Consider the following 27,992-nt stretch of genomic DNA (forward strand, 5'->3'; position numbering starts at 1 on the left):
AATACGTTTTGCCAGGGCTATGCTAAACATGTTCCCAATCGGACATTGTGAGACATCTCCTGAGACCTACAGTGGGTACCCGGATAGGGTCGGGTAGTAGGGGGTGGGTACCCGGGTAGTAAATTTGGACATGTCCCAGCCCTACATTGGAAGATGAAACATTATTTTGGTTGAATGCAAAGAATATCTCTCATGTATGGATTCAGGATTTACAAAGACCCCATTACAAGGGGCAACAACTCTGATAGATGCAGCAGTGAACCCGGTATGGAGGGGCGTGTCGGATGTATATCTTGTGGACTGTAAGCCAAGTTCTACCCACTCCTGTGCCAGGTGAGTTTATAGCAATGTTTGAGTCTGTGCATCTCTATCCACATATATGACATTCTATACCTATCTATCCATGTGTAAGTATCTCTATCCACGTTTTAGTTTGTGTATTTCTATCTAAGTGTTAGTTTGTTTTATTCGATCCTTGTGTTAGTCTGAGTATCTCTATCCCTGTGTTAGTCTGAGTATCTCTATCCCTGTGTTGGTCTGAGTATCTTTATCCATGTGTTGGTCTGAGTATCTTTATCCCTGTGTTGGTCTGAGTATCTTTATCCCTGTGTTGGTCTGAGTATCTTTATCCCTGTGTTGGTCTGAGTATCTTTATCCCTGTGTTGGTCTGAGTATCTCTATCCCTGTGTTGGTCTGAGTATCTTTATCCATGTGTTGGTCTGAGTATCTCTATCCATGTGTTGGTCTGAGTATCTTTATCAATGTGTTGGTCTGAGTATCTTTATCCATGTGTTGGTCTGAGTATCTCTATCCACGTGTTGGTCTGAGTATCTCTATCCATGTGTTGGTCTGAGTATCTTTATCCATGTGTTAGTCTGAGTATCTCTATCCACGTGTTGGTCTGAGTATCTTTATCCATGTGTTGGTCTGAGTATCTTTATCCATGTGTTCGTCTGAGTATCTCTATCCATGTGTTGGTCTGAGTATCTTTATCCATGTGTTGGTCTGAGTATCTCTATCCACGTGTTAGTCTGAGTATCTTTATCCATGTGTTAGTCTGAGTATCTCTATCCATGTGTTGGTCTGAGTATCTTTATCCCTGTGTTGGTCTGAGTATCTCTATCCACGTGTTAGTCTGAGTATCTCTATCCATGTGTTGGTCTGAGTATCTTTATCCACGTGTTAGTCTGAGTATCTTTATCCCTGTGTTGGTCTGAGTATCTTTATCCATGTGTTGGTCTGAGTATCTTTATCCACGTGTTAGTCTGAGTATCTTTATCCCTGTGTTGGTCTGAGTATCTCTATCCACGTGTTAGTCTGAGTATCTCTATCCATGTGTTGGTCTGAGTATCTTTATCCACGTGTTAGTCTGAGTATCTTTATCCCTGTGTTGGTCTGAGTATCTTTATCCATGTGTTGGTCTGAGTATCTTTATCCACGTGTTAGTCTGAGTATCTTTATCCCTGTGTTGGTCTGAGTATCTCTATCCATGTGTTAGTCTGAGTATCTTTATCCATGTGTTGGTCTGAGTATCTTTATCCATGTGTTGGTCTGAGTATCTCTATCCATGTGTTGGTCTGAGTATCTCTATCCATGTGTTGGTCTGAGTATCTTTATCCCTGTGTTGGTCTGAGTATCTCTATCCCTGTGTTGGTCTGAGTATCTCTATCCATGTGTTGGTCTGAGTATCTCTATCCTTGTGTTGGTCTGAGTATCTTTATCCATGTGTTGGTCTGAGTATCTCTATCCCTGTGTTGGTCTGAGTATCTCTATCCATGTGTTGGTCTGAGTATCTTTATCTATGTGTTAGTCTGAGTATCTCTATCCATGTGTTGGTCTGAGTATCTTTATCCCTGTGTTAGTCTGGGTATCTTTATCCATGTGTTAGCCTGAGTATCTTTATCCATGTGTTAGTCTGAGTATCTTTATCCCTGTGTTGGTCTGAGTATCTTTATCCCTGTGTAGGTCTGAGTATCTTTATCCCTGTGTTGGTCTGAGTATCTTTATCCATGTGTTGGTCTGAGTATCTTTATCCCTGTGTTGGTCTGAGTATCTTTATCCCTGTGTTGGTCTGAGTATCTTTATCCATGTGTTGGTCTGAGTATCTTTATCCCTGTGTTGGTCTGAGTATCTCTATCCCTGTGTTGGTCTGAGTATCTTTATCCATGTGTTGGTCTGAGTATCTTTATCCCTGTGTTGGTCTGAGTATCTTTATCCATGTGTTTGGTCTGAGTATCTTTATCCATGTGTTGGTCTGAGTATCTTTATCCCTGTGTTAGCCTGAGTATTTTTATCCATGTGTTGGTAAGTGTAAGCTGCTGCCTTCTTGCTTGATGCATGCCATTTACGTTCACATAAAAGTTTCCCTTGATGCTCCGTTGATCATGTACACAAAGAGTTAGTTATTGTTGGATTCTTTAATTTGTTCTCACTCAAGCTATACCAATATCAGGAAGTGAAAGTTAATAACCATAATGATGTTTTACAGAAACAAAGAATATCAAGAAAAAGTCTGGAAATATTCTTTGGAATGCTTGAAGAATTATCTCCCAGAAAATGTCATTGAAAGCTTGGAAGACCGAACAACGATGGCAGAATAATATGTATGCACATCACGATGAAAGCGCGGTGACTGATTAGATACACTAATAAATACTCGAGACAATGGCCGATCAAATAACTTGTGACTTATCAAGCACTCGAAATGATGATTGATTACACAATATAATATATGACATTTAGCACAAAAGGCTGAAGATATGGAAGGTTCCTGGGGAATATATCAGCCAACTTGAAAACAGAATAGAACAACAGGAGAGACAAAGTAGAAGAAACAATATCACAATCTATGGAATACCCGAGAGTTCTAGTGGTGAAACATATAGTGTGTGTAAAGGAAAGGTTATTGATGTGAGCTCGTGAAAAGGATCCCAAATATTCCCCACTAACACCAAGGGACATAGAGAGATCTGATCGGCTGCAATCGAAGAGAGAGGAGAACCCAAGCCCAGTAATCGCACGGTTGACCCACTGGGAGGATCAACTACAGGCAATTGGAATGAGGGAGACCTTAAAAGAATTTGGGATTTGGGATTGCTAATGATCTGACAAAGTTTCAGGGTAAAGAACTCCACAGGATGAGAACTGAGAACCCCAACAAGCGGTATTACTATAAGGAGGGCAAGGATAGTGGAGAGTGAGAGACAACGCCTGGAGCCACCAGCACAGGAAAAGAGTGAGTCCCAGATCTTGTCGGAGAGACACCAGACTGACCAGAGCATTTACACCTCATCTAGTGAACGTAATCGACACCAAGGAAAGAGTGCACAGCAATCCAGACAGAGCAACAGACCACCCCATAATTCTGGGAGGACATAGGGTGTGGCCAGGGTGATTTTACGAGGCATCAACATCAATTGTCCCAAACAAAATATGTTAATGAGATAGGAAATAACATTAGGTTTTTTTTATTTTGGAACATTTCAGGATTAACTTCAAAGATTGAGGATACGGATACAATGAACTACTTGAACACGTTTGATGTGATAGGCCTAACTGAAACATGGATTAAAGACATACCACAAGAACTTGAATCAATGTTACAGGACTTCTCCCTACTAAATAAGGAGGCAGATAAAATAGCCAAAACTGGGAGATTATTAGGTGGGATAATTATTATTAAGAAAGGATTTTGTGAAATACATGAAATGGACTAAAAGTACTAAGAGGTGTATATTCATTTTATTTGACAGGACACTATTTGGTCTTACATCAGATGTTTTATATTCCACAGTGTATATTCACCCTGAGAATTCAGCATGGTATAACTATACTGGATTAGAAAGTAAAATGGTATTTCCGTTTTTCAAGATATTCTTGATATACTGTTGAATATAGAAGGGGACGTCATACCTTTTTTCGGTGGAGATTTTAATGGCCGCACAGGCAATGACCCGGACTATGTTGAAGTTGACATTATTGAACATATTCAGGGCTATGAACACAACCTTATGGACTATGTGCTTGATCATTTTCGTATCTGGCGATATTAATGTCACACTACTGTTAATAAGATCGGCAAATGTTTGCTATATTTGTGCTCAGTACTTAACATTCACATAATGAATAGGAGATGTGGCTCTGACTCGAATGTTGTTGATTTTACGTAACTTTTTCATTGCTGTTCTGACTTTACTATTACATCAAGAGCTGAATCATCACATCTACCGGTCACCGTCAGTCTACAATCAGCAAAAGTCACATTTCCTAGACATTTAGGTAACACACAAAGTAATATAGGTGATTGTTTCAAGTTTGTATGGGACAATATTAAGAACGAGCAATTTTGTGATGCTCTTTACTCTGAAGAATTACTTCACAGATCAATGGAAGTGCCATTAACTGACATCAATAAAAGTGTGCAATGTTTGGTTGAAGCTTTGTGTAAGTCTGGTATGTGTATGAGAAGGAAAGTTGGTCAAAGTATTACAGATAAGAAATGGTTTCATATTGAGTGTGCATTCCTCAAAAAGGAAAGATGTAGGTGCTTAAATATATTTAGGAAAACTAAAGATGCAGTATCCTTATCAATTTACAACCAGGATAGAAATAAGTATAATAGTACAGGCAGAAGTGAAAAAGGGGAATTCAAGGCGAGACAAAGAGAAAAACTAGAAAGTAGCATAAATGATCCAAAAAAGTTCTGGTCTACTCTCAAACACTTGAATGGTAAAGGACAGGTTTATAAAAATGACATAAACATAGATACCTGGTATAAACACTGTTCTTTTGACAATAACAGTGAAGATTTGCAGGAAGACATCGAAATAGACAGTGAGGAGGCTAGTTTAGTAGCTGATATATTAGATCTTCCTATTTCAAGAGAAGAAATCACTTCAAGTATACAAAGATTAAAAAATTAAAAGTCTCCTGGTATTGCCAATGTAATACCCAAGTTTTTTAAGAATTCATCAGATATAATTTTCCCATATTTAGAAGTCTTGTTTAATGCTATTTATGAAAACTCCAATTTTCACAAAGATTGGCCAGTGGGCATTATTCCTCTTCACAAACAAGGTCATGTAAATGATACCAATAACTAATAAAGGCATCACATTATTATGCGTACACAATAAGATATTCTTAGATATCATTAATAGAAGATTAGTATTTGGGGCTGCATCATTTAAGAAAATAGATGAGGCACAAGCTGGTTTTAGAGAGGGGTATTCAACTATAGGCAATATCTTTGTGTTACATTCCTTAATTCAACCTTATTCATTAAGTAAAGGAGGGAAACTTTATGCACTTTCTATAGATTTTTGTAAAGCATTTGACTCAGTTAATCGTGATAAACTTTGGGCCTTGCTTAAATTACCAAGAGTAAGCAGCCAGATGTTGAAACTATTATCAAGCATCTATGAACGAGTAAAGGCTTGTGTAAGAAGTAATGGTAAGTACTCAGAAGATTTTGAATGCAATGTAGGCGTTCGACAAGGATGTATATTAAGTCCTTTTCTCTTTACTTTCTTTATTAACGAGCTGGCAGAAGAAATACAAAACAATTGTAAAGGTGGTATACAGCTACACCCAGATATTGTTAAAATATTTTTGCTTCTGTTTTGCCGATTATGTCGTAATGATTTCGAGTACTGTACCCAGACTTCAAAGTGAGATAAATGTGCTGGAGCAATTTTGTGAACAATTTGGTTTAAGTGTTAACACAAGGAAGACCAAAGTTATTGTATTTAAAAACGGCGGTATGTTATCAAAAAGGGAGAAATGGTTGTACAAAGACAGTTATCTGGACGTAGTTACAAGCTATGAATATTTGGGAGTACATTTTTCTATTAAATGATCTTGGAATTTTCATTCAATACAGGCTGCAACACAAGCAAAGAAACTTCTCTATGGGATACTTAATCGTCTCAGATCTACTGAGTGTAAATTTTAATCTATTATTTATATTTTTTTACACAAAATAAAGCCAATTCTATTATATGGGGCTGAGGTTTGGGGAGTACTAAAGCTAGAATTGATTGAAAGGGTGCATGTTTATGCATGCAAAAGATATTTAGGAGTAAAGATAAACACCCCAAATGTAGTTGTATATGGTGAATGTGGTAGGCTTCCATTATATATAAATGCACAAATTAAAATCATAAAGTACTGGTTAAGGCTATTACGGATGCCAAATGATAGGTACCCAAGAAAGTGTTATGAAATGATGGTATTGTATGACAAAAATGGAAAGCAAAACTGGGTTTCTTCAGTTAAAAAGCTCATTACTGATTTAGGCTTTGGTTATGCTTGGCAAAGTAAAAAATGTAGAACACCTGAACATTTTGTGAAATTGTGTACACAAAGGCTCAAAGATACATACAACAGTGGTATTGTTTGCTAGCTTTATCGTCAAAATGTCAGTACTTTAGTTTGTTTAAAACACATTTTATAACTGCAGAATATCTTTTGAAACCACTCTTGTAAAAATATAGAATTGCACTTCCAGATTCAGATGTTCATCACATGAATTAAATATTGAAACGCGAAGATATTTCAAAACCCCAAAGAAAATTAGATTATGTAAAATGTGTAATCTACAGCTCATAGAGGATGAGTACCATTTTGTTCTCATTTGTCCATTTTACCAGAATTTACGAATTATATACCTACACCCACCAATGTACCAATTTCCAAATATATATAATTTTCATGAATTAATGTCTTCTACAAATATCAATGTACTGAAGCCTTTGACAGCGTATATATATTCCATGCAATGAAATTTAGAAATGATAAGATGAGTGACTTAAACAGGTAGAAATGAATATGTCCATCCACTATCCACAAAGATATGCACTATATGCAATTGGCCTTTCAGTAGTTCTGAAATAAAAATTGATTGATTGACAGGTTTACGATCTACAGTATAACAGAACATCAATACCTAAACTTCACTGACATCACATGTCAAACATGCAGATTTGAGATGCATATTTTATCACAAATAATGTTATGAAATAATTTTACCCCTAATGATGTTCATGTTACATGAAGCATCCAATTTCTAGCCATTTCATAAACGGACTCGACTTTTCACAAGATGCTGTGTCTGTCTTCTTCGACTACAATGTGGTGCACATGTTACACATGTTTGATGCACATGTTACACGCACAAGTATGGCTATTAGAATGCGGAGGTCTCGAATTTTGTCATCACATATTCAAGGAAAAGTAAACTTTGTAAGTCATGCCTAGGTTTACTAAGGCTCAACGAATGGGCTATTTGGAGGCTGGTGGCTCTCAGTCAAGACTCATGAATATTCACAGAGCACCACTGGACGATTTTGACGTATCAGGCACGAGGAAGACCACGTTTCTGGAAGACCACAGGTGACCACGTCCGTCAAGGACCGCTTCATCCGCTTACGTCACCTACATAAATGCTTCTTGCGTCGCCCTCTACCACTTCTGTAGTCCCAGGTCTGCGCATAATCTCTGCCCCAAAAGCCAGGAACCGTTTGAGGGATGCCGGAGTTCACAGACCATTACGTGGCGTTACGACTCCACTGGTGCTGATATGACCCTATAGTCAAATCAAATTCAAAGATTATGCAACTGTGATCTTGACAGTTATGGTGTGCCTATCTCTTACACTGAAAGTACAGTCCCTGTACACATCCCAGGATACTTGACAGCCGTTCGTTACAACAACGAGATCATTCTGCCACACAACGCAGCCATGTAAATTTTGTGGCTCACAATTTCTATTTTTTTCAACTGACTGAAGCATAAATATTTTTGTCAATAATGTTTGGGGACAAATTGTGTTTTTCGATAAAATCCAAGGCCCCCTCCAGAATACAAAATGGACGGTCCCCTAAATTAATACTGACACTCAAAAGGTTTATATATCTTTGTAAATGTATTAGTATGTCGTTGAATTCAGCTATGCGTTTCATTTTAGGATAGTAACACGATCACATGCACCTCAGTGACCATGACCTTTGTGTCCAGGATATCACGTCCTATTATCAGTGATAACTTAGTCCACAAAGTAAGCTTCTTATCTGTATACACGAGTGTACACAGTGTATCAGTATACACACGCCTCTGGTGATGATGGACTGCACTTTCTCCTTGTGCCTCTTAGCCTGTGTTGAGCTAGCCTCTGCCTACCCTATTACGGCCTCCTGGTTCCGTGACCGCTACACCATACGCGACTGGAACACGACTCTGTCACAGTTTAAGGCTATAGGCGGAGATACAGTATGGCAGAGAGCGCCAACAATTATCCGCAGGTCGCGAGATGATCTGCAGCGAGATCTTAACTTCGTCTGGTGCGGCAGTACCAATAGCAGCACTGGTGTGACTGGAACGAGATGTTTCGATGAAGCAACACAAGAGTTATCTGCTCTTGGTTTGAAGGTAGCGGCATTTGCAACATACCAGTATGAAGAAAACTTCAGTGAAGTCATCATGGTCTGTCCGAAATTTGACAGGAAGATAGAGAGCTCCAGAATTTACTATCGTCTGGTGTTATCAACAACGACACAGAGGTATTTTATGTACATTTCACTAACATACCACATACATTGAATATCTATTACTTAGTATAGTCATGACATCACTAACGACATATATGTCATGACTGGATGCCACATTGGGCACTTGGCACCCTTGTGCAGGGACTACCGCCTTGCTACAGCACTGGCCAAATGCTCTGTAGCTCTACAGCCTGTCAGATGGGCCACAATCCCCAAACGCTCTGTAGCTCTAAAGCCTGTCACATGAGCCACAATCCCCACACGCTCTGTATCTCTACAGCCTGTCACATGAGCCACAATCCCCACACGCTCTGTAGCTCTACAGCCTGTCACATGGGCCACAATCCCAACACCCTATGCAGCTCTAAAGCCTGTCACATGGGCCACAATCCCCACATGCTCTGTAGCTCTACAACCTGTCACATGGGCCACAATCCCAACACGCTATGTAGCTCTAAAGCCTGTCACATGAGCCACAATCCCCACACGCTCTGTAGCTCTACAACCTGTCACATGGGCCTCAATCCCAACACGCTCTGTAGATCTACAGCCTGTTACATGGGCCACAATCCCAACACGCTATGTAGCTCTAAAGCCTGTCACATGAGCCACAATCCCCACACGCTCTGTAACTCTACAACCTGTCACATGGGCCTCAATCCCAACACGCTCTGTAGATCTACAGCCTGTGACATGGGCCACAATCCCAACACGCTATGTAGCTCTAAAGCCTGTCACATGAGCCACAATCACCACACGCTCTGTAGCCCTACAACCTGTCACATGGGCGTCAATGTCAACATGCTCTGTAGCTCTACAATCTGCCCTATGGGCCACAATCCCCACACGCTCTGTAGCTCTCCAACCTGTCACATGGGCCTCAATCCCCACATGCTCTGTAGCCCTACAACCTGTCACATGGGCCTCAATGTCCACATGCTCTGTAGATCTGAAACCTGTCACATGGGCGTCAATGTCAACATGCTCTGAAGCTCTACAATCTGCCCTATGGGCCACAATCCCCACACGCTCTGTAGCTCTACAACCTGTCACATGGGCCTCAATCCCCACACGCTCTGTAGCTCTACAGCCTGTCACATGGGCCTCAATGTCCACATGCTCTGTAGATCTGAAACCTGTCACATGAGCCACAATCCCCACACCCTATGCAGCTCTACAACCTCTCACATGAGCATCAATGTCCACACGCTCTGTAGCTCTTAAACATGTCACATGGGCCTCAATCCCCATACGCTCTGTAGCTCTACAACCTGTCACATGGGCCTCAAAGTCCACACGCTCTGTAGCCCTAAAGCCTGTCAGATGGGCCATAAATCCCCACATGCTCTGTAGCTCTACAACCTGTCACATTGGCCACTATCATCACACGCTCTGTAGCTCTACAACCTGTCACATGGGCCACAATCCCCACACGCTCTGTAGCCCTACAGCCTGTCACATGGGCCACAATCCCCATATGCTCTGTAGCCCTACAGCCTGTCACATGGGCCACAATCCCCACATGCTCTGTAGCTCTGCAACCTGTCACATGGGCGTAAGTGTCAACATGCTCTAAAGCTCTCAAGCCTGTCACATGGGCCTCAATCCCCACACGCTCTGTAGCTCTACAACCTGTCACGTGGGCCACTATCATCACACGCTCTGTAGTTCTACAACTTGTCACATGGGCTTCGATCCCCATATGCTCTGTAGCTCTCAAGCATGTCACATGGGCCACAATGTCCACACGCTCTGTACCTCTAAAACCTGTCACATGGGCCACAATCCCCACACGCTCTGTAGCCCTACAACCTGTCACATGGGCCACAATCCCCATATGCTCTGTAGCCCTACAGCCTGTCACATGGGCCACAATCCCCACATGCTCTGTAGCTCTGCAACCTGTCACATGGGCGTAAGTGTCAACATGCTCTAAAGCTCTCAAGCCTGTCACATGGGCCTCAATCCCCACACACTCTGTAGCTCTACAACCTGTCACGTGGGCCACTATCATCACACGCTCTGTAGTTCTACAACTTGTCACATGGGCTTCGATCCCCATATGCTCTGTAGCTCTCAAGCATGTCACATGGGCCACAATGTCAACACGCTCTGTACCTCTAAAACCTGTCACATGGGCCACAATCCCCACACGCTCTGTAGCTCTACAACCTGTCACATGGGCTTCAGTGTCAACATGCTCTATAGCTCTACAACCCGTCACATGGGCCTCGATCCCCATATGCTCTGTAGCCCTACAGCCTGTCACATGGGCCACAATCCCTACATGCTCTGTAGCTCTGCAACCTGTCACATGGGCGTAAGTGTCAACATGCTCTATAGTTCTACAACCTGTCACATGGGCCTCAATCCCCACACGCTCTGTAGCTCTACAACCTGTCACGTGGGCCACTATCATCACACGCTCTGTAGTTCTACAACTTGTCACATGGGCTTCGATCCCCATATGCTCTGTAGCTCTCAAGCATATGTCACATGGGCCACAATCCCCACACTCTCTGTAGCTCTACAACCTGTCACATGGGCTTCAGTGTCAACATGCTCTATAGTTCTACAACCTGTCACATGGGCCTCAATCCCCACAAGCTCTGTAGTTCTAAAACCTGTCACATGGGCCACAATCCCAGCACTCTCTGCAGCTCTACAACCTCTCACATGAGCATCAATGTCCACACGCTCTGTAGCTCTTAAACATGTCACATGGGCCTCAATCCCCACACGCTCTGTAGCTCTACAACCTATCACATGGGCCTCAATGTCCACACGCTCTGTAGCTCTAAAGCCTGTCACATGGGCCACAATCCCCACACTCTTTGTAGCTCTACAACCTCTCACATGAGCATCAATCCCCACACGCTCTGTAGCTCTACAGCCTGTCACATGGGCCTCAATCCCCACACGCTCTGTAGCTCTACAACCTGTCACATTGGCCTCAATGTCCACACGCTCTGTATCTCTAAAGCCTGTCACATGGGCCTCAATCCCCACACACTCTGTAGCTCTACAACCTGTCACGTGGGCCACTATCATCACACGCTCTGTAGTTCTACAACTTGTCACATGGGCTTCGATCCCCATATGCTCTGTAGCTCTCAAGCATGTCACATGGGCCACAATGTCAACACGCTCTGTACCTCTAAAACCTGTCACATGGGCCACAATCCCCACACGCTCTGTAGCTCTACAACCTGTCACATGGGCTTCAGTGTCAACATGCTCTATAGCTCTACAACCCGTCACATGGGCCTCGATCCCCATATGCTCTGTAGCCCTACAGCCTGTCACATGGGCCACAATCCCTACATGCTCTGTAGCTCTGCAACCTGTCACATGGGTGTAAGTGTCAACATGCTCTAGAGCTCTCAAGCCTGTCACATGGGCCTCAATCCCCACACGCTCTGTAGCTCTACAACCTGTCACGTGGGCCACTATCATCACACGCTCTGTAGTTCTACAACTTGTCACATGGGCTTCGATCCCCATATGCTCTGTAGCTCTCAAGCATGTCACATGGGCCACAATGTCCTAAGGGTGAAACGATACACCGATATTCCGATGCATCGCGATACTTGACCCACGATACGATATACGATAGACGTGGACCCATTTATCGATACGCCACGATACGGAACGCAAATCTCAAGTACAGCGTTTCCTCGCTATTGCGCCTTTCAATAAACCGCTAACTTAGTTATAGCGCGCGGTAACGCATGGCTCCCAAAATCGTAGTTACATTTTTAATAAGCTCAGATTTTACACTGACAGATGTTTTTTCCCATCTCAAAAAACATTATCAGCTGATCTCCGCAAGCACATAACACCGGAAATACCAGTCAGCAAATACGAACTGAAGTACGCAATTCAATACCATTATTATACTATCTTGTTATTAAAACGTGTTCATTGTATATAAGGACTTGTGTTTGTAATATGTTTTATTAATTTTATTCAAAATTTCATTTAATATTGTTTTCATTAAGTTAGGTGAAATCGTGTGTGAGGAAATACCAGCAACCACAGTCAGATTACCGGTTTTGATGCATTGAAACGAACTTCATTTGCTAGAGAATGGATACATATATTAAAAATGCTATACTTTGACTCCTTAAAATTCATACAATTTCTCCGACCATTGCATCAAAATTCTTTGATGTTGTATCACTGGTGAAGTACATTAATTATTTTCTGGTGTTTGAACTTTGAATTGTTTTGAAGGAAAGTTAGGGAAAGTTCCACTTTGAAGCTTAACAACTTCAGTAGTCTTGTTATTATAAAATAATTTTGACTGTTCCAAAATCATGAAAGGCTCACTCTTGACATGCTTTAAGTCTTCTTTTTTTATCATTGCGTATCGAGATACGTATCGTATCGTGACCAGAATATCGAGATGCGTATCGTATCGTGACCTTCCTGTATCGTTGCAGCCCTACAATGTCCACACATTCTGTACCTCTAAAACCTGTCACATGGGCCTCAATCCCCACACGCTCTGTAGTTCTAAAGCCTGTCACATGGGCCACAATCCCCACACTCTCTGTAGCTCTACAACCTGTCACATGGGCCTCAATCCCCACACGCTCTGTAGTTCTAAAACCTGTCACATGGGCCACAATCCCAGCACTCTCTGCAGCTCTACAACCTCTCACATGAGCATCAATGTCCACACGCTCTGTAGCTCTTAAACATGTCACATGGGCCTCAATCCCCACACGCTCTGTAGCTCTACAACCTATCACATGGGCCTCAATGTCCACACGCTCTGTAGCTCTCAAGCATGTCACATGGGCCACAATGTCCACACATTCTGTACCTCTAAAACCTGTCACATGGGCCTCAATCCCCACACGCTCTGTAGTTCTAAAGCCTGTCACATGGGCCACAATCCCCACACTCTCTGTAGCTCTACAACCTGTCACATGGGCTTCAGTGTCAACATGCTCTATAGTTCTACAACCTGTCACATGGGCCTCAATCCCCACACGCTCTGTAGTTCTAAAACCTGTCACATGGGCCACAATCCCAGCACTCTCTGCAGCTCTACAACCTCTCACATGAGCATCAATGTCCACACGCTCTGTAGCTCTTAAACATGTCACATGGGCCTCAATCCCCACACGCTCTGTAGCTCTACAACCTATCACATGGGCCTCAATGTCCACACGCTCTGTAGCTCTAAAGCCTGTCACATGGGCCACAATCCCCACACTCTTTGTAGCTCTACAACCTCTCACATGAGCATCAATCCCCACACGCTCTGTATCTCTAAAGCCTGTCACATGGGCCACAATCCCCACACTCTTTGTAGCTCTACAACCTCTCACATGAGCATCAATCCCCACACTCTCTGTAGCTCTACAGCCTGTCACATGGGCCACAATCCCCACACTCTCTGTAGCTCTACAACCTGTCACATGGGCTTCAGTGTCAACATGCTCTATAGTTCTACAACCTGTCACATGGGCCTCAATCCCCACACGCTCTGTAGTTCTAAAACCTGTCACATGGGCCACAATCCCAGCACTCTCTGCAGCTCTACAACCTCTCACATGAGCATCAATGTCCACACGCTCTGTAGCTCTTAAACATGTCACATGTGCCTCAATCCCCACACGCTCTGTAGCTCTACAACCTGTCACATTGGCCTCAATGTCCACACGCTCCACAGCTGTACAACCTGTCACATGGGCCTCAATCCCCACACGCTCTGTAGCTCTGCAACCTGCCCTATGGGCCACAATCCCAACATGCTCTTTAGATCTGGAACCTGTACTATAAGCTCATATCCTCCTGTATTATGTATTTTTCGTGATCCGTATTATTATCAGTATTATTATTATTATTATTATTATTATTATTATTATTATTATTATCGCATTATGGTATCGTGGAGGTAAGGGAACGTGTCATGTTCTCACCCCTGGCATGAACATTGAGGTTGAGGTCCTGACTGATTGCCAAAGCAGTGCCAGGATGTACTATTCCTGAACTCATTAACACCGGCCTGAAAACATCATCGATAGATTGAGCCTGCTGACTATCCGAATATAATCTGATCTTGCGGTCTTCGTGTTAACGTCTGATGTCGCCTGTTCTCAAATTCCAGGGGGGCGGTCGGGTAGCCTAGTGGTTAAAGCGTTCGCTCGTCACGCCGAAGACCCGGATTCGATTCCCGACATGGGTACAATGTGTGAAGCCCATTTCTGGTGTCCCCCGCCGTGATAGTGCTGGAATATTGCTAAAAGCGGCGTAAAACCATACTCACTCACTCACTCACTCACTCACTCTCAAATTCCATAGTCACACTGGTTGATTAATTTGAGATTATTAGCAGGCTATCAAAATCAGTTCTCCAACCCAATAATGGTTTGTTTGCCAAATTTGCCAAGGTTTCGTTAACCGTTTCCATAATTCTAGCCATTCTAATCATGCTAGTATGCATTTTCCCGAAAACGTTTGGGTCCAATCGAGAATAGTATGTTGCAGGTATATTTGAATGTGACCTCTATATGAACTGTTTCTTATTACTCCTCATACGATCGATATTTTTCAGCAGCTCGGCAATTATCATTGTGTGAAGAACGGATGTGAGAGTTTGTTCGTTGCCCTGTTATTTATTTCAGTGATCCATGTAATATAACATCCGGATCGTCAGTGGTCGTGCTCTTCACGTCATTCGCAGGCACCGATCCACACGAGCTACTTTTGGAGAGCGCAGCTGCCAATAACATGTCTGTGTACTTGGGGCTTCCTGCGGTTCCTCGCAACTACGACAATTTCGGTTTTGACGAAGAACTTATGCCTGCTTATTACGCATTTACTTCCCGGGTTCTTCTGGACCACAAATCTCGGTACTCACACAGGATTGGCGGTGAAGTCAACCGCTGGACATTTACAAGAAACCACAAGTCAAGCAAAGCCATGAAAACCCCTCTACATGGCAGCAAATCGTTGTTTGATGCCATCGCTGGGTACTACTCGACAGATGAAAGCGGTCTCGCTCAAGTTGACACCAAATCGATCTATCTTGAATTGTACAGAAATCTTGGTAAAGCTGTCCATGGTGTTGGCAAGCGTTTTGCAATTTCCCCATTTGTTGACTTAAACCGGTCTCAGCTTAATGCCACGGTAGACCAACACGTGCAAGGTTTCAGGAACATCGTTTCGACGGCTGAAGTTGACATTGTGGCGGTGCAGGAGGGTCGCGGGGCAGGGAAGGGTTGCTACTACTGGCCCAACCAACTGGACACACCTGTTGTAGAGGTAGATTCGAAGCTAGACGAGATAATCCACTACATCAGCCCTACCCTCCACCCCAACGTCACATACCGGGACGCATTCACCGCCAGTAACCAGGAGGTACTCATTTGGCTATTATTACGTAGGATGGTGCATATATGTTGCAAGACAATCTCAGTTACACGGAATCAGAATATTAACACATGCAGGGCAAGTGGATTAGAACTGGATAGGTGATGACCATGTTACTGAATACGTCTCAGGTTGTTTAAACATTCCCCTCCTAAGCGCGGGTCTAGATCTTCCCAGGAACTGGTCTTCCACAGTTAGGTATAGTTCAGCTCTGCAGAGTTCTTTTGTTCCTCATTTGAGACATACGCATTCGCTCTTCGTTCGCTCACCAGGAGTAATTAAGCCCTGTGTGCATGCGTGCGTGTGTGCAAGTGTGTGTGTGTGTGCGTGCGTTTGTGCGTCTGTGCATGTAGAGGTGGGTGCGTGTTTGTGCGAGTGTATGTATGTGTGTGCGAATGTGTTTATGTGTGTAGCTGTGTGCGATTGTGTGAGTGTGTGTGCGTGTGTGCGCGCGCGCATGTATATGTGGAGGTTTGTGCGAGTGTATGTATGTGTGTGCTAATGTGTTTATGTGTGTAAGTGTGTGTAGCTATGTGCGATTGTGTGTGTATGTGTGTGCGTGTTTGTGCGAGTGTATGTATGTGTGTGCGTGTTTGTGCGAGTGTATGTATGTGTGTGCGAATGTGTTTATGTGTGTGTAGCTATGTGCGATTGTGTGTGTATGTGTGTGCGTGTTTGTGCGAGTGTATGTATGTGTGTGCGTGTTTGTGCGAGTGTATGTATGTGTGTGCGAATGTGTTTATATGTGTAGGTGTGTGCGAGTGTGTTTGTGCGCGTGCATGTGTATGTGGAGGTATGTGCGTGTTTGTGCGAGTGTATGTATGTGTGTGCGAATGTGTTTATGTGTGTAAGTGTGTGTAGCTATGTGCGGTTGTGTGTGTATGTGTGTGCGTTTATGTGTATGTGTGTTTGTGCGAGTGTATGTATGTGTGTGCGACTGCGTTTATGTGTGTAGCTGTGTGCGATTGTGTGTGTATGTGTGTCTGCGCGCGTGCATGGGTATGTGGAGGTATGTGCGTGTTTGTGCGAGTGTATGTATGTGCGAATGTGTTTATGTGTGTAGGTGTGTGTAGCTGTGTGTTTATGTGGCGGTGTGTGCGTGTTTGTGCGAGTGTATGTTTGTGTGTGCGAATGAGTTTATGTGTGTAGGTTTGTGTAGCTGTGTGCGATTGTGTGTGTGTGCGTGTATAGGTGTGTGCGGATGAACGTACATGTTAAATGAATATTCGAAAGTTAACGTGAAACGATGCCAGTTTGTTGAAGTCATCAGACTCCTACACCAACAGTAGGCATACAATATGAATTTAATATAAAATGCAACTAGACATTATATGAAATATATACTTCGTGAAACACTCTGGTGTAGGTATAATAGTTAAACTCGAAGGTGCTCAATGCAAACATGTTGATAGCCCAGAATGACAAAACACTAAACTCTCGTATTTGTCCTCTTGTTACATTTCGTGTCTTAAATACGACATGATAATTTGCACATGTTGTCATAGACAACGGACACAGCTTAAACACCGTCAGTGAACACAAATGTAGAAGCAGCAGCAATCACCTTCCACCTCATAAGACATTGTCAGTAAAGCAGTGTATACATAGATTGCCTCTATGGGTATATTTAGTTACCTTGACCCTTGCCCTACACATATACACTATCTGTCAAACAGTCAAGGCACAAGATGATTGGGTTTCATTGAGTACATTAGTGGCCATGACATCACAGGCTGGCGTGTAGGTGACGTCAGGTGTTGATACGTGGTCAGTTTCAACTGGCCGCGACAATGCCTTCATACCTTTATTCCTGTTAACTCACTATATGCGCCAGGATTGAGTTTTCCTCGACTGAGGAACTCATCGATCGCCACGAAGAAGGTCACGGGCAGACCATTCGATTACAAATAAAGATCGCACTGGACTCATCCCTTATCCCTGGTGATGTAGGTGATGTAGGTCTGAGTCTCACTTCCGCGCTGGTGCACAATGATCAGTAGGTCTGAGTCTCACTTCCGCGCTGGTGCACAATGATCAGTAGGTCTGAGTCTCACTTCCGCGCTGGTGCACAATGATCTGTGCTTACATTGTATGAAGGCTGCTTGTACCATTATGCAATAGTCTCAGCGGTAATTCCAATATTGCAGGTCGGAGATCGAATAGAGCCTGCCATGAAAAGGTATACAGGTCGTGTTTAAATCATTGCATTGCTAAAAGACACTGAACATTTCACATTTGTTATCCTGGTCTTATACATGAGGTTCAGGTAAAGACAGGTGTAGATAGTATAGGTCTCATACACTAGGTTCAGGTGAGGGCAGGTGTAGATAGTATAGGCCTCATACTCTAGGTTCAGGTGAGGGCAGGTGTAGATAGTATAGGTCTCATACACGAGGTTCAGGTGAGGGCAGGTATAGATAGTATAGGTCTCATACACTAGGTTCAGGTGAGGGCAGGTGTAGATAGTATAGGTCTTACACATGAGGATCAGGTGAGGGCAGGTATAGATAGTATAGGTCTCATACTCTAGGTTCAGGTGAGGGCAGGTGTAGATAGTATAGGTCTCATACACTAGGTTCAGGTGAGGGCAGGTGTAGATAGTATAGGTCTCATACAATAGGTTCAGGTGAGGGCAGGTGTAGATAGTATAGGTCTCATACAATAGGTTCAGGTGAGGGCAGGTGTAGATAGTATAGGTCTCATACACTAGGTTCAGGTGAGGGCAGGTGTAGATAGTATAGGTCTCATACAATAGGTTCAGGTGAGGGCAGGTGTAGATAGTATAGGTCTCATACACTAGGTTCAGGTGAGGGCAGGTGTAGATAGTGTAGTCTTATACACTAGGTTCAGGTGAGGGCAGGTGTAGATCGGTAAGGTCTTATACACGAGGTTTAGGGAAGGGTTCAGCTCCAGTTCTACCGCACGAAGACGTGCTGGTGCAGATACAAGGATATTCGGCACGTCATGTAAGGTGCCTAGTTCGCTGCGCAGAGTTCTTTAGTCGTACCAGGATTCGATGATCATGGGTTGAAATCCCAGATTCGCCCTGACTATGATCCTTGTTAGCACTATATTCGTGCTCGTAGTTTTCATCAAAACGGCATCCGACACTTTTGTATCTTACAATACTTTATATGACGGAAATACTGTCCTCACTGTACACTATAGATCCTATACACGAAGGCTGTATGTAACTTATATCGGTTATATTTACGTTATCTTAAATTTAAGTAAAAACTTTCATTCACTAAAGTTTTCTTGCATTTTACTTCGCCCAAATGCAGCTTTTCCGTCAGTTTGGCCAGATACAAGATTTCAGCCACCAACAGGGGAATCAGTTCGAGTACTGGCTCAACATTGAAGCATTTGAGTATCTCCGAGATGACCCATGTCTCCTGGTTGATCCTATGGCTTCAGGGATGGGGGAACTCCTGCAAAGGACGACGAAGTCACGTATTGACAGAGCACTGACTGCCGCTGGAGCTTCTCCGAAGAAGATTATATCATTCGCTTGGGATTCCGACTTCACGTGCACAACAGAACAGTATAAGAGTAGTCTTGAAGCGGAAATACGTCACGATTCATCACGACCAATCATTGCCAACTGTTCCTTCCATTCAAAGAACAATCTATCCGTGGTCGTTATTGGCTATAACTTGGAGGGAGAGACACAAGGCTTCGTTGTAAGTATTTGTAAACTTACTCTGAAATTTGAAACCTTTGATATAATGCATGTAACAATTTAGACTTATAATTCATATAATTCAACATTCACATGGAATCCAAGAATTATCGCGATGCTGTACCTCTATCTTTTAACGCGTGCGCAGAAATGGTTACATGGTTTTTCAAACCGCATGTATGTGGAGTGGACTGACACTGAGACCACAGGGCTGTATGTGGAGTGGACTGACACTAAGACCACTGCACTGTATGTGTAGTGGACTGACACTAAGACCACTGCGCTGTATGTGTAGTGGACTGACACTAAGACCACTGCGCTGTATGTGTAGTGGACTGACACTGAGACCACATGGCTGTATGTGGAGTGGACTGACACTAAGACCACTGCACTGTATGTGTAGTGGACTGACACTAAGACCACTGCGCTGTATGTGGAGTGGACTGACACTAAGACCACATGACTGTATGTGGAGTGGACTGACACTGAGACCACATGGCTGTATGTGGAGTGGACTGACACTGAGACCACAGGGCTCTATGTGGAGTGGACTGACACTGAGACCACTGTGCTGTATGTGGAGTGGACTGACACTAAGACCACTGCACTGTATGTGTAGTGGACTGACACTAAGACCACTGCGCTGTATGTGGAGTGGACTGACACTAAGACCACATGGCTGTATGTGGAGTGGACTGACACTGAGACCACATGGCTGTATGTGGAGTGGACTGACACTGAGACCACAGGGCTCTATGTGGAGTGGACTGACACTAAGACCACTGCACTGTATGTGTAGTGGACTGACACTAAGACCACTGCACTGTATGTGGAGTGGACTGACACTAAGACCACTGCACTGTATGTGTAGTGGACTGACACTGAGACCACAGGGCTGTATGTGGAGTGGACTGACACTAAGACCACTGCACTGTATGTGGAGTGGACTGACACTGAGACCACAGGGCTGTATGTGGAGTGGACTGACACTAAGACCACTGCACTGTATGTGGAGTGGACTGACAATGAGACCACAGGGCTGTATGTGGAGTGGACTGACACTAAGACCACTGCACTGTATGTGGAGTGGACTGACACTGAGACCACAGGGCTGTATGTGGAGTGGACTGACACTAAGACCACTGCACTGTATGTGGAGTGGACTGACACTAAGACCACTGCGCTGTATGTGGAGTGGACTGACACTGAGACCACATGGCTGTATGTGGAGTGGATTGACACTAAGACCACTGCGCTGTATGTGGAGTGGACTGACACTGAGACCACTTCTCTGTGGACTGATTCTGACTACACTTCTATGTTGGAGATGACTAACTGATGATTGTGCCTTGCAGGTTGAGTGGACTGACAGGGAGAACAAGCATCACAGTGACCCCCTGAATGGCTACTACTATGAGACGGATTGGGGACAGAGGCACAATAAGGTGGAGAGTCTGATATACATCATGCTGTGGGATATCCCAGATATGAATCAGGACCTTCCAGCAAAGGGCATTGTCAGTGTGAAGGCAAATGGGGCATACCATAACTGTGTATTCCAATACGACTATTCCTAGCAAATCAACTGCATTGTCAATTTCTAATGTAACTTCACATAGTTTCTGCACAATAAAAATGTACATGAAATTAATGTTTCATTTGTTGGTACATGCCCCAACTTACAGGTCCTTAGCTCAAGATTTGAGGCTTAAACATTAACAGGGGTGTACACAGCCTAATACTGTCAGATATAAATCATGTACATAAAGATACAAATTATATTACTGAACAGTTCATTCAACCCATGACAACCAATGTAAGGCATTATCTTTATCAGCAGAATAATGTTTTTCATTACCTATACATTCGACTTTCAACTTTTCAATCTGTTCCTCCTAAATATCTTGTAATCTTGCCTTGATGGTGGTGTCAATGATGTGTTTATAAAATATGGTACAATCACACCCAGTGCATATCTTTGACATAAACATAAAATAATTATCTCGAGTTTCAAAGCATTTTCCATTTTTGTTGTGCCACAGTCAGTTATATTTAAAATGTATGATGGCAGTCTGTAAATAACTTCTTGTCTAGGCAAACCAGTGGTAAATAAAGTTGGGCATGGTCACATACACTCAGTCTGACCATCCAAACCCCAGGCAGTTGTCTCACAACAAGCAGGAGGTATTTGCTTCTTATTTTGAATCCCTACATGGTTCTTCTTGCCATATTTCAGGACAAGCATGAAATACACTGGTAAGCAAGATAGGTTTCAGGAACACAGTCTCAAAGTATGTTGAAGTATCCTCAAATTTGGCACGCAGCATTGACCAAAGGTTCATTGTTGCCTCATGCTACTTATGATAACTATACTCCACTTTCACCTACCAATTTAGAATAAAGCTCATTTTGACTCCTTGAATGGGCTGAGGTAAGTACTGATTATATTATGTCTTTGGAAACCTTGTATTCCCTTTGGTATACCAAAAACAAACAAGGGTTATCTAGCACACGTCATCCAACTCTAAACATGTTTCTTATTTTAGTGTGGCTGTTCTGAGAAGAGTTCTGAATATGACTATTCTCAAAATACATCTAAGGTACAGCATCACCAAAAGGCTTATTGTGCTATAATTTTCAATAATTATTTTCTTTCATTGTCATGGACACTTTTAAAATCAACTGGTTTATATAGTTTCTTTGAAAATCGTAGGTTCATTGGTTCAAAATATTATGGAAACTATCATAAAAATGGTGCCATGGTATTGCTGCTCACTGGTTACATTCAAGGTAATCAATTTTGCATAATGTTTCCCTGTAAATTGTCCAGATTATTTTGAATTCATGAATCACTGTTACAGAGGAATGTCTGATAAAATATTGTTGATGGATGGTACCTACCAATCTAAAGGCACCTGAATCTATTACCTATAATGACAAGAAATTCAAGAGGATCCTGTGACTTTATTTGAACACTGTACCACTCTTAAAATTGTTATGAATGTTCTATATGTACGAGGGCTGATTGATAAGTTGTGTGCCTAACATAGAAGTAATTGTCTAATAGTGAATTGTTTGTTGGTGTAGACATTACATGTTGTCACAGAGGTATATCCACAAAAACTTGAGTCAATTTAGCAAATTATTTCACGGTGACAAGACAGTAAAATTTGCAGGGATCTGTGACCTTTGGAAAATGGACAAACTTGAGAAATGTGCAGCGACCCAGTACTTGAAGAAAAATCCCAAAGGCCCTGCATGAAGATATGAGTACAAAACTAGGGAAGGATGTCCCTTTCTATGCCATCATGAAGACATGTCTTGTTATACTCTAGCTGGTTGAAGCTGATCTTGCAACGATTAAGGCTAGGGATGAAACTTGGGTTCACCACTTCCAGCCTTAGTCCAACTGACAATGAAAACACTGGAAGCATTTTGACATCAGCTGGAAAGGTTATGGCCTCTGTGTTCTGCGATGCCAAGGATGTGAACATGGTGAACTATCATTTAAAAAAGATAATAAAATAAACAGAGTATATTAAGGTGCACTATTGGGGCAAAGTTAAGTTTACCGGTAAGAGACATGGGATGCTGAGAAAAGGTGTGCCCTTCCATCCGGGCAATTTGACAGTGTACAAATCAATTGCCATGGTTTTAACTCCTTCAGCACCCACCTTAGTGTTCTTTTCTGGCTCCGTCAGACTTCCCTCTTCCCACACACAAAAAAGCACCGGCTGGAACCCATTAAACAAGTGTAACTGGGATAAAATGCTGCCTACATCGTTGGCAAAAGTGTATTAATGTGGAACAGGATTCCGTTGAACTTTTTAATTGTCTTAAGGGGAAGTCTTTCTATGTGACAATGTGTGAAGCCCATTTCTGGTGTCCCCCGCCGTGATATTGCTGGAATATTGCTAAAAGCGGCGTAAAACCAAACTCACTCACTCACTCACTTTCTATGTGAGGTTCAGCTCATCAATCAGCCCTCGTACCAGAGGAAACAAACCAATGACAACAGTATAGTCTGATGGGGTACCTGGCTTTATTTGACCAAAAATACAACAATTGCTGTACACAGTTTGCCAAAGAGACCTATAAATTAAAACCGCCTTGTACAGAGGCCTAGAATGGGGCAACTGCTTATGTGACCTTGGCTTGTAGTTACATTACCCAATACATAGACAGGCATGTGGGTGCCTGTATCGTTGAAGGTAAATACCTAAAACTGTTGTAGCCTTGTGATCAACATTGCATTGATGTTTCGTCAGTATTGTGACAGATGATAGAGATTCTGGATGAAGATATCAGAAGTAAAATGCTTTAACAGGGATCATGATGAAATCATTGCAAATTAGAAGCACAGAGGGGAACTGCTTATTTACACAGAAAAATATGCCAAGCTGGTGTAAGTTGTGGGATGCTAATGTCAGTGGTTGAATGTCCAGGTGTTTGTAGGGGCGAATGTGGCAAGGAGCTCTACAGGCTGTACGTGTGTGTTGACATTGGTGATAGCGGATTTCTACCCCACAGGTACAGCATATCCAGCCACTGACATGCATTTCCAGGAAAGGAATGCTTGTTTCGGAATGTGTCAACATTTTCAACATAGAAGCTAGGTTGCACAAGACGACTATACATCATGATATGGCTTTCAAAAACAAATAAAAGAAAGTAATCTCAACATTACAGTTAAAACTCTTTGGAAAAATGTCCAACAATAAATGCAGATTGTAAAATTGTAAATGTTTATGAGGACAGTAATACAATAGATAGTAGATCAAGTCTGTTGAGCATGTGTCGTGAAGGTAATTCATACTTTTACCATAAAAACAGATTCTTCAAATATTTCATTTCAATATCATGAAATTTATTGCTGTCTGAATTTCCCTTTCAAGTAATGAGAATATTTTGCAAAGATTACAATGTCTTTCTCAGTAAACTGGGGAATGTATAAGAAAACAAGAACCAAACTCATTTGTAATAGCAATTTCTTGTAAGTGGATTGAAAACATTCAAGTCAAATGAAACTGGAATACTGATCAATGTGTTTTTTTTCTTCATTTTTTGTGATGTTAACAGGAAGTGTGTATGATCTTTTTTTCAGTACAACAGAAAAAGCACAAGACAAAGATAAGACTACCAACAGGTGAAAGATAAACAACCACTTACTACAGGGCAACACAAACGTAGATTTAATGCCACAATAAAAGCACAAAACTTTAAGACATTTCCTGAGAAATAAAACAATCCTTTCAATCTTGTTCTCAAAGCCCATCTCATAACATAAATTTGATTTTAATTTTGAACCAGGTATCATTGAATGCAGTTAAATACTTGAATTCCCCTTTGCCTTCCCTCCAATGAAATAAAACAAAACATAATAATCTCTCTACTATACATAAATATCAACCATCTTTAACGAGATTATACATTTATCACAGTGACATATTAAGAGTGCACACACGTTGTATGTAATGATGACACTAGGTGAGTACATCACATTTCTAAATGGCAGAGCTTTAAAAACATTTCAAGACTTAACAGGGATTAGCTGACTATTAGACAGGCCAGAATAGAGATTAGCTGATTAAAGGTCAGAAAAGGTAAAAATAGGACATGTATATGATCCATAAATGCACAAATTCAAGATGTTTTAGATCAATAAGTTTTTGAACAAATGTAACTAAAGCTCTGCAATAACAACTTGGGAAGAACGAAAGCAAAGAACCAAGAATAGCATGTTGAAACAGTCTAATTAAACACCAGGATTTATATGTACAACGAAGGAGAAGTCCACTAATCAAAAAATAATCCATGATGGAAACGTTAACATGCTGAGTGGTATATTTGAAAGTTTAGATCTTGGTGACTGTCATACACTACTGTAGACCATAGAACGCTGTATACATTGTCATACATCACTATATACAGTATACATTGCCACTGAACACTGTATACATGGCCATAGAACGCTGTATACATTGTCATACACAACTATATACAGTATACATTGCCACTGAATACTGTATACATGGCCATAGAACGCTGTATACATTGTCATACACCACTATATACAGTATACATTGCCACTGAACACTGTATACATGGCCATAGAACGCTGTATACATTGCCACAGAGCAGTGTTTTGCCTCAGAGGTAAAGTGATGATCTTCACGAGCTTGATTTGTGTTTGTATATTTTTAAATTAGTGGACTTGGGACTACATGTGGGGTTGGTTGTTTCCCTGCTGACTGAGAGACTGAGGAAAGGAAGTACACCTAGTCTGGGACAAATCATGTCAAATACAAAACCTGGGCCAAACTGTAATACCCTACACAATCATTTATGTAGCTTGCAATGAAAATTTGATTCGATTTCACATGATTTGTCAAGGTTTTCTTAGTTTTGTGACCTGCTATTTGTAAACAGTTATTGAACTTATCTTGAATACACTGATGATGTGTTATCAAGCTACATCAACCATGGGTCCTAGTTTGGCTGAAACTATCTGGTTATATACACTAAAGACTGAGAGATATCTAGTCAGAAATATAACTAATACCATCACCCAGACACATTGCGCACCACCAACTCCCCTAGCTGGCCATCAGTGCTGGGTTAGTCAATCAGGTGAAACTGTCAAGTAAGAGTTTGCAGGTGTTGCACTGGCCTGCATGTAACCAAGTATGTATACTACTGATACACAATAGGAACCACAGACCCATCACATTACTTTACCAGACAAATATGTTGATATTGATGTCACAGTAGACTCGACAAAATTGATAGAATTGGGAGTTGTTGCCACTGAAACATGATATAGACTAGCACTTTGACTCTCAGATGTAAGGGAGTCATAATCTGCTGAAACAGATGGCTGCTGCTGGCCAATGGTGTCGTTTGTGGGGTGCCTTAATTCTTCTCGGGCACTTCTTGTAGCGTGTGCCACTGCGCAATGGGTCGGCGAGGGTTGGCCAGCATGTCACTCCAGTGACGGAGTTCTGTGCCGGTGGAGTTGCACCCAAGCATAATGCGACCAATGGGCTCCGAGGTACCAATCCTGTCGTAATCAACCACTGTGATTATCAGGGTCACTTTCTGCAATGAGAACAAAACAGACTGGTTTTACATACTATTCAGAGATGTGCATTTAGATGACTGACAAACTAGGACTTGGAGAAAGATTTTTTTATTTTGTAAGAATAAGTTAATAATTTTTGTCATATTTTGCTTAAAAATCTTTTATTGAATTCTTTAATAAAATAAAATTTACCATGAGCCTTATTAATAAGTAAGAATGTCTTATGAACAAACTTTATTCATTGAATGAAAGTAATGAAAGATGACAATAGGTTAGTAGTGGACATGACCTGTGTTATTTACAGTAACATGAAGCACAGTAAACATTGTTCTCAGGAAAACAGTATGGAAATTCAGGCAGCATCTCCAAATAGACAACTATACTAATAGTTTCTGTGATGACTGAGTTCCACATGTGACTGAGAAGCTACTAAGAAAGCACTGCTGACCACACTGTCTCAGATTTTCATTAATTTCACTTATGTTGTAGATACATTATATTGTCATAATAGTTATTTGTGACTTACTGATCAAATATGCAAATATGCTCTTATAAGTGGCAGTGTGGTCAGCAGTGAACTAGCAAGACATCTTGTGGTTGCCAGGTACATCAGGCTTCCACAGTGTCTGGCATACACGTGTCTGGACGTACAGGGCTGTGTGTGTGTGTGTGTACAGGGCTGTGTGAGAGTGTGCGTACAGGGCTGCGTGTGTGTGTGTACATACAGGACTGTTAGTGTCTGTGTAGTGTACAAGGCTGTGTGAGAGTGTGTGTACAGGGCTGTGTGTGTACATACAGAACTGTTAGTGTCTGTGTGTGTGTGTAGTGTACAAGGCTGTGTGAGAGTGTGTGTACAGGGCTGTGTGTGTGTGTGTACATACAGGGCTGTTAGTGTCTGTGTGTGCGTACAGGGCTGTGTGAGTGTGTGTGCATATAGGGCTGTGTGAGTGTGTGTATAGGGCTGTGTGTGTACTTACAGGGCTGTTAGTGTCTGTGTGTGCGTACAGGGCTGTGTGAGAGAGAGTGTGTGTGTACAGGGCTGTGTGTGTGTGTGTGTGTGTACGTACAGGGCTGTATGTGTGTACGTACAGGGCTGTGTGTGTGTGTGTGTGTGAGTACAGGGCTCTGTGAGTCTGTGTGTGCATACTGGGCTGTGTGAGTGTGTGTGTATGTACAGGGCTGTCTATGTGTGTGTGTGTGTGGTCACTATACGAACGTTCATACATTACACAATCTCAACCATCTGCGACAGAACACATTTTTTTTTGGCAGGGTATACATATGGTTTCAGCAA

The 27,992-nt window shown here is 42.3% G+C and overlaps 3 protein-coding genes across 8 annotated transcripts in view; 2 read left to right on the forward strand and 1 right to left on the reverse strand.

Moving 5' to 3' along the window:
- Positions 1-7,020, forward strand: part of LOC139474446 (retinol dehydrogenase 14-like) — a 32,618-nt gene extending 25,598 nt beyond the window's left edge. For all 3 annotated transcript variants that reach the window (XM_071257470.1, XM_071257472.1, XM_071257471.1), the window contains exons 7-8: positions 207-333; positions 2,489-7,020. In XM_071257470.1, the coding sequence (XP_071113571.1) occupies positions 207-333; positions 2,489-2,600 (239 nt within the window). In that variant the 3' untranslated portion in view covers positions 2,601-7,020. The remainder of the gene's footprint in view (positions 1-206; positions 334-2,488) is intronic.
- A 1,091-nt stretch (positions 7,021-8,111) lies between these two features.
- LOC139474430 (uncharacterized) lies at positions 8,112-21,242 on the forward strand. The gene is made up of 4 exons (XM_071257445.1): positions 8,112-8,558; positions 15,188-15,923; positions 19,220-19,618; positions 20,973-21,242. Exons 1-4 carry the CDS (start codon positions 8,119-8,121, stop codon positions 21,192-21,194), a joined length of 1,797 nt encoding a protein of 598 aa, XP_071113546.1. The 5' UTR covers positions 8,112-8,118; the 3' UTR covers positions 21,195-21,242.
- Positions 21,243-23,640: 2,398 nt separating this feature from the next.
- The window catches only part of LOC139475817 (synaptotagmin-1-like), a 147,175-nt gene continuing 142,823 nt past the window's right edge, over positions 23,641-27,992 (reverse strand). For all 4 annotated transcript variants that reach the window (XM_071259019.1, XM_071259018.1, XM_071259020.1 and 1 more), the window contains exon 9: positions 23,641-26,715. In XM_071259019.1, the coding sequence (XP_071115120.1) occupies positions 26,530-26,715 (186 nt within the window). In that variant the 3' untranslated portion in view covers positions 23,641-26,529. The remainder of the gene's footprint in view (positions 26,716-27,992) is intronic.

This window comes from Haliotis cracherodii, unplaced genomic scaffold (assembly GCF_022045235.1).
Source record: "Haliotis cracherodii isolate W230 unplaced genomic scaffold, xgHalCrac1.p SCAF_3, whole genome shotgun sequence".
NCBI classification, from domain to species: domain Eukaryota; kingdom Metazoa; phylum Mollusca; class Gastropoda; order Lepetellida; family Haliotidae; genus Haliotis; species Haliotis cracherodii.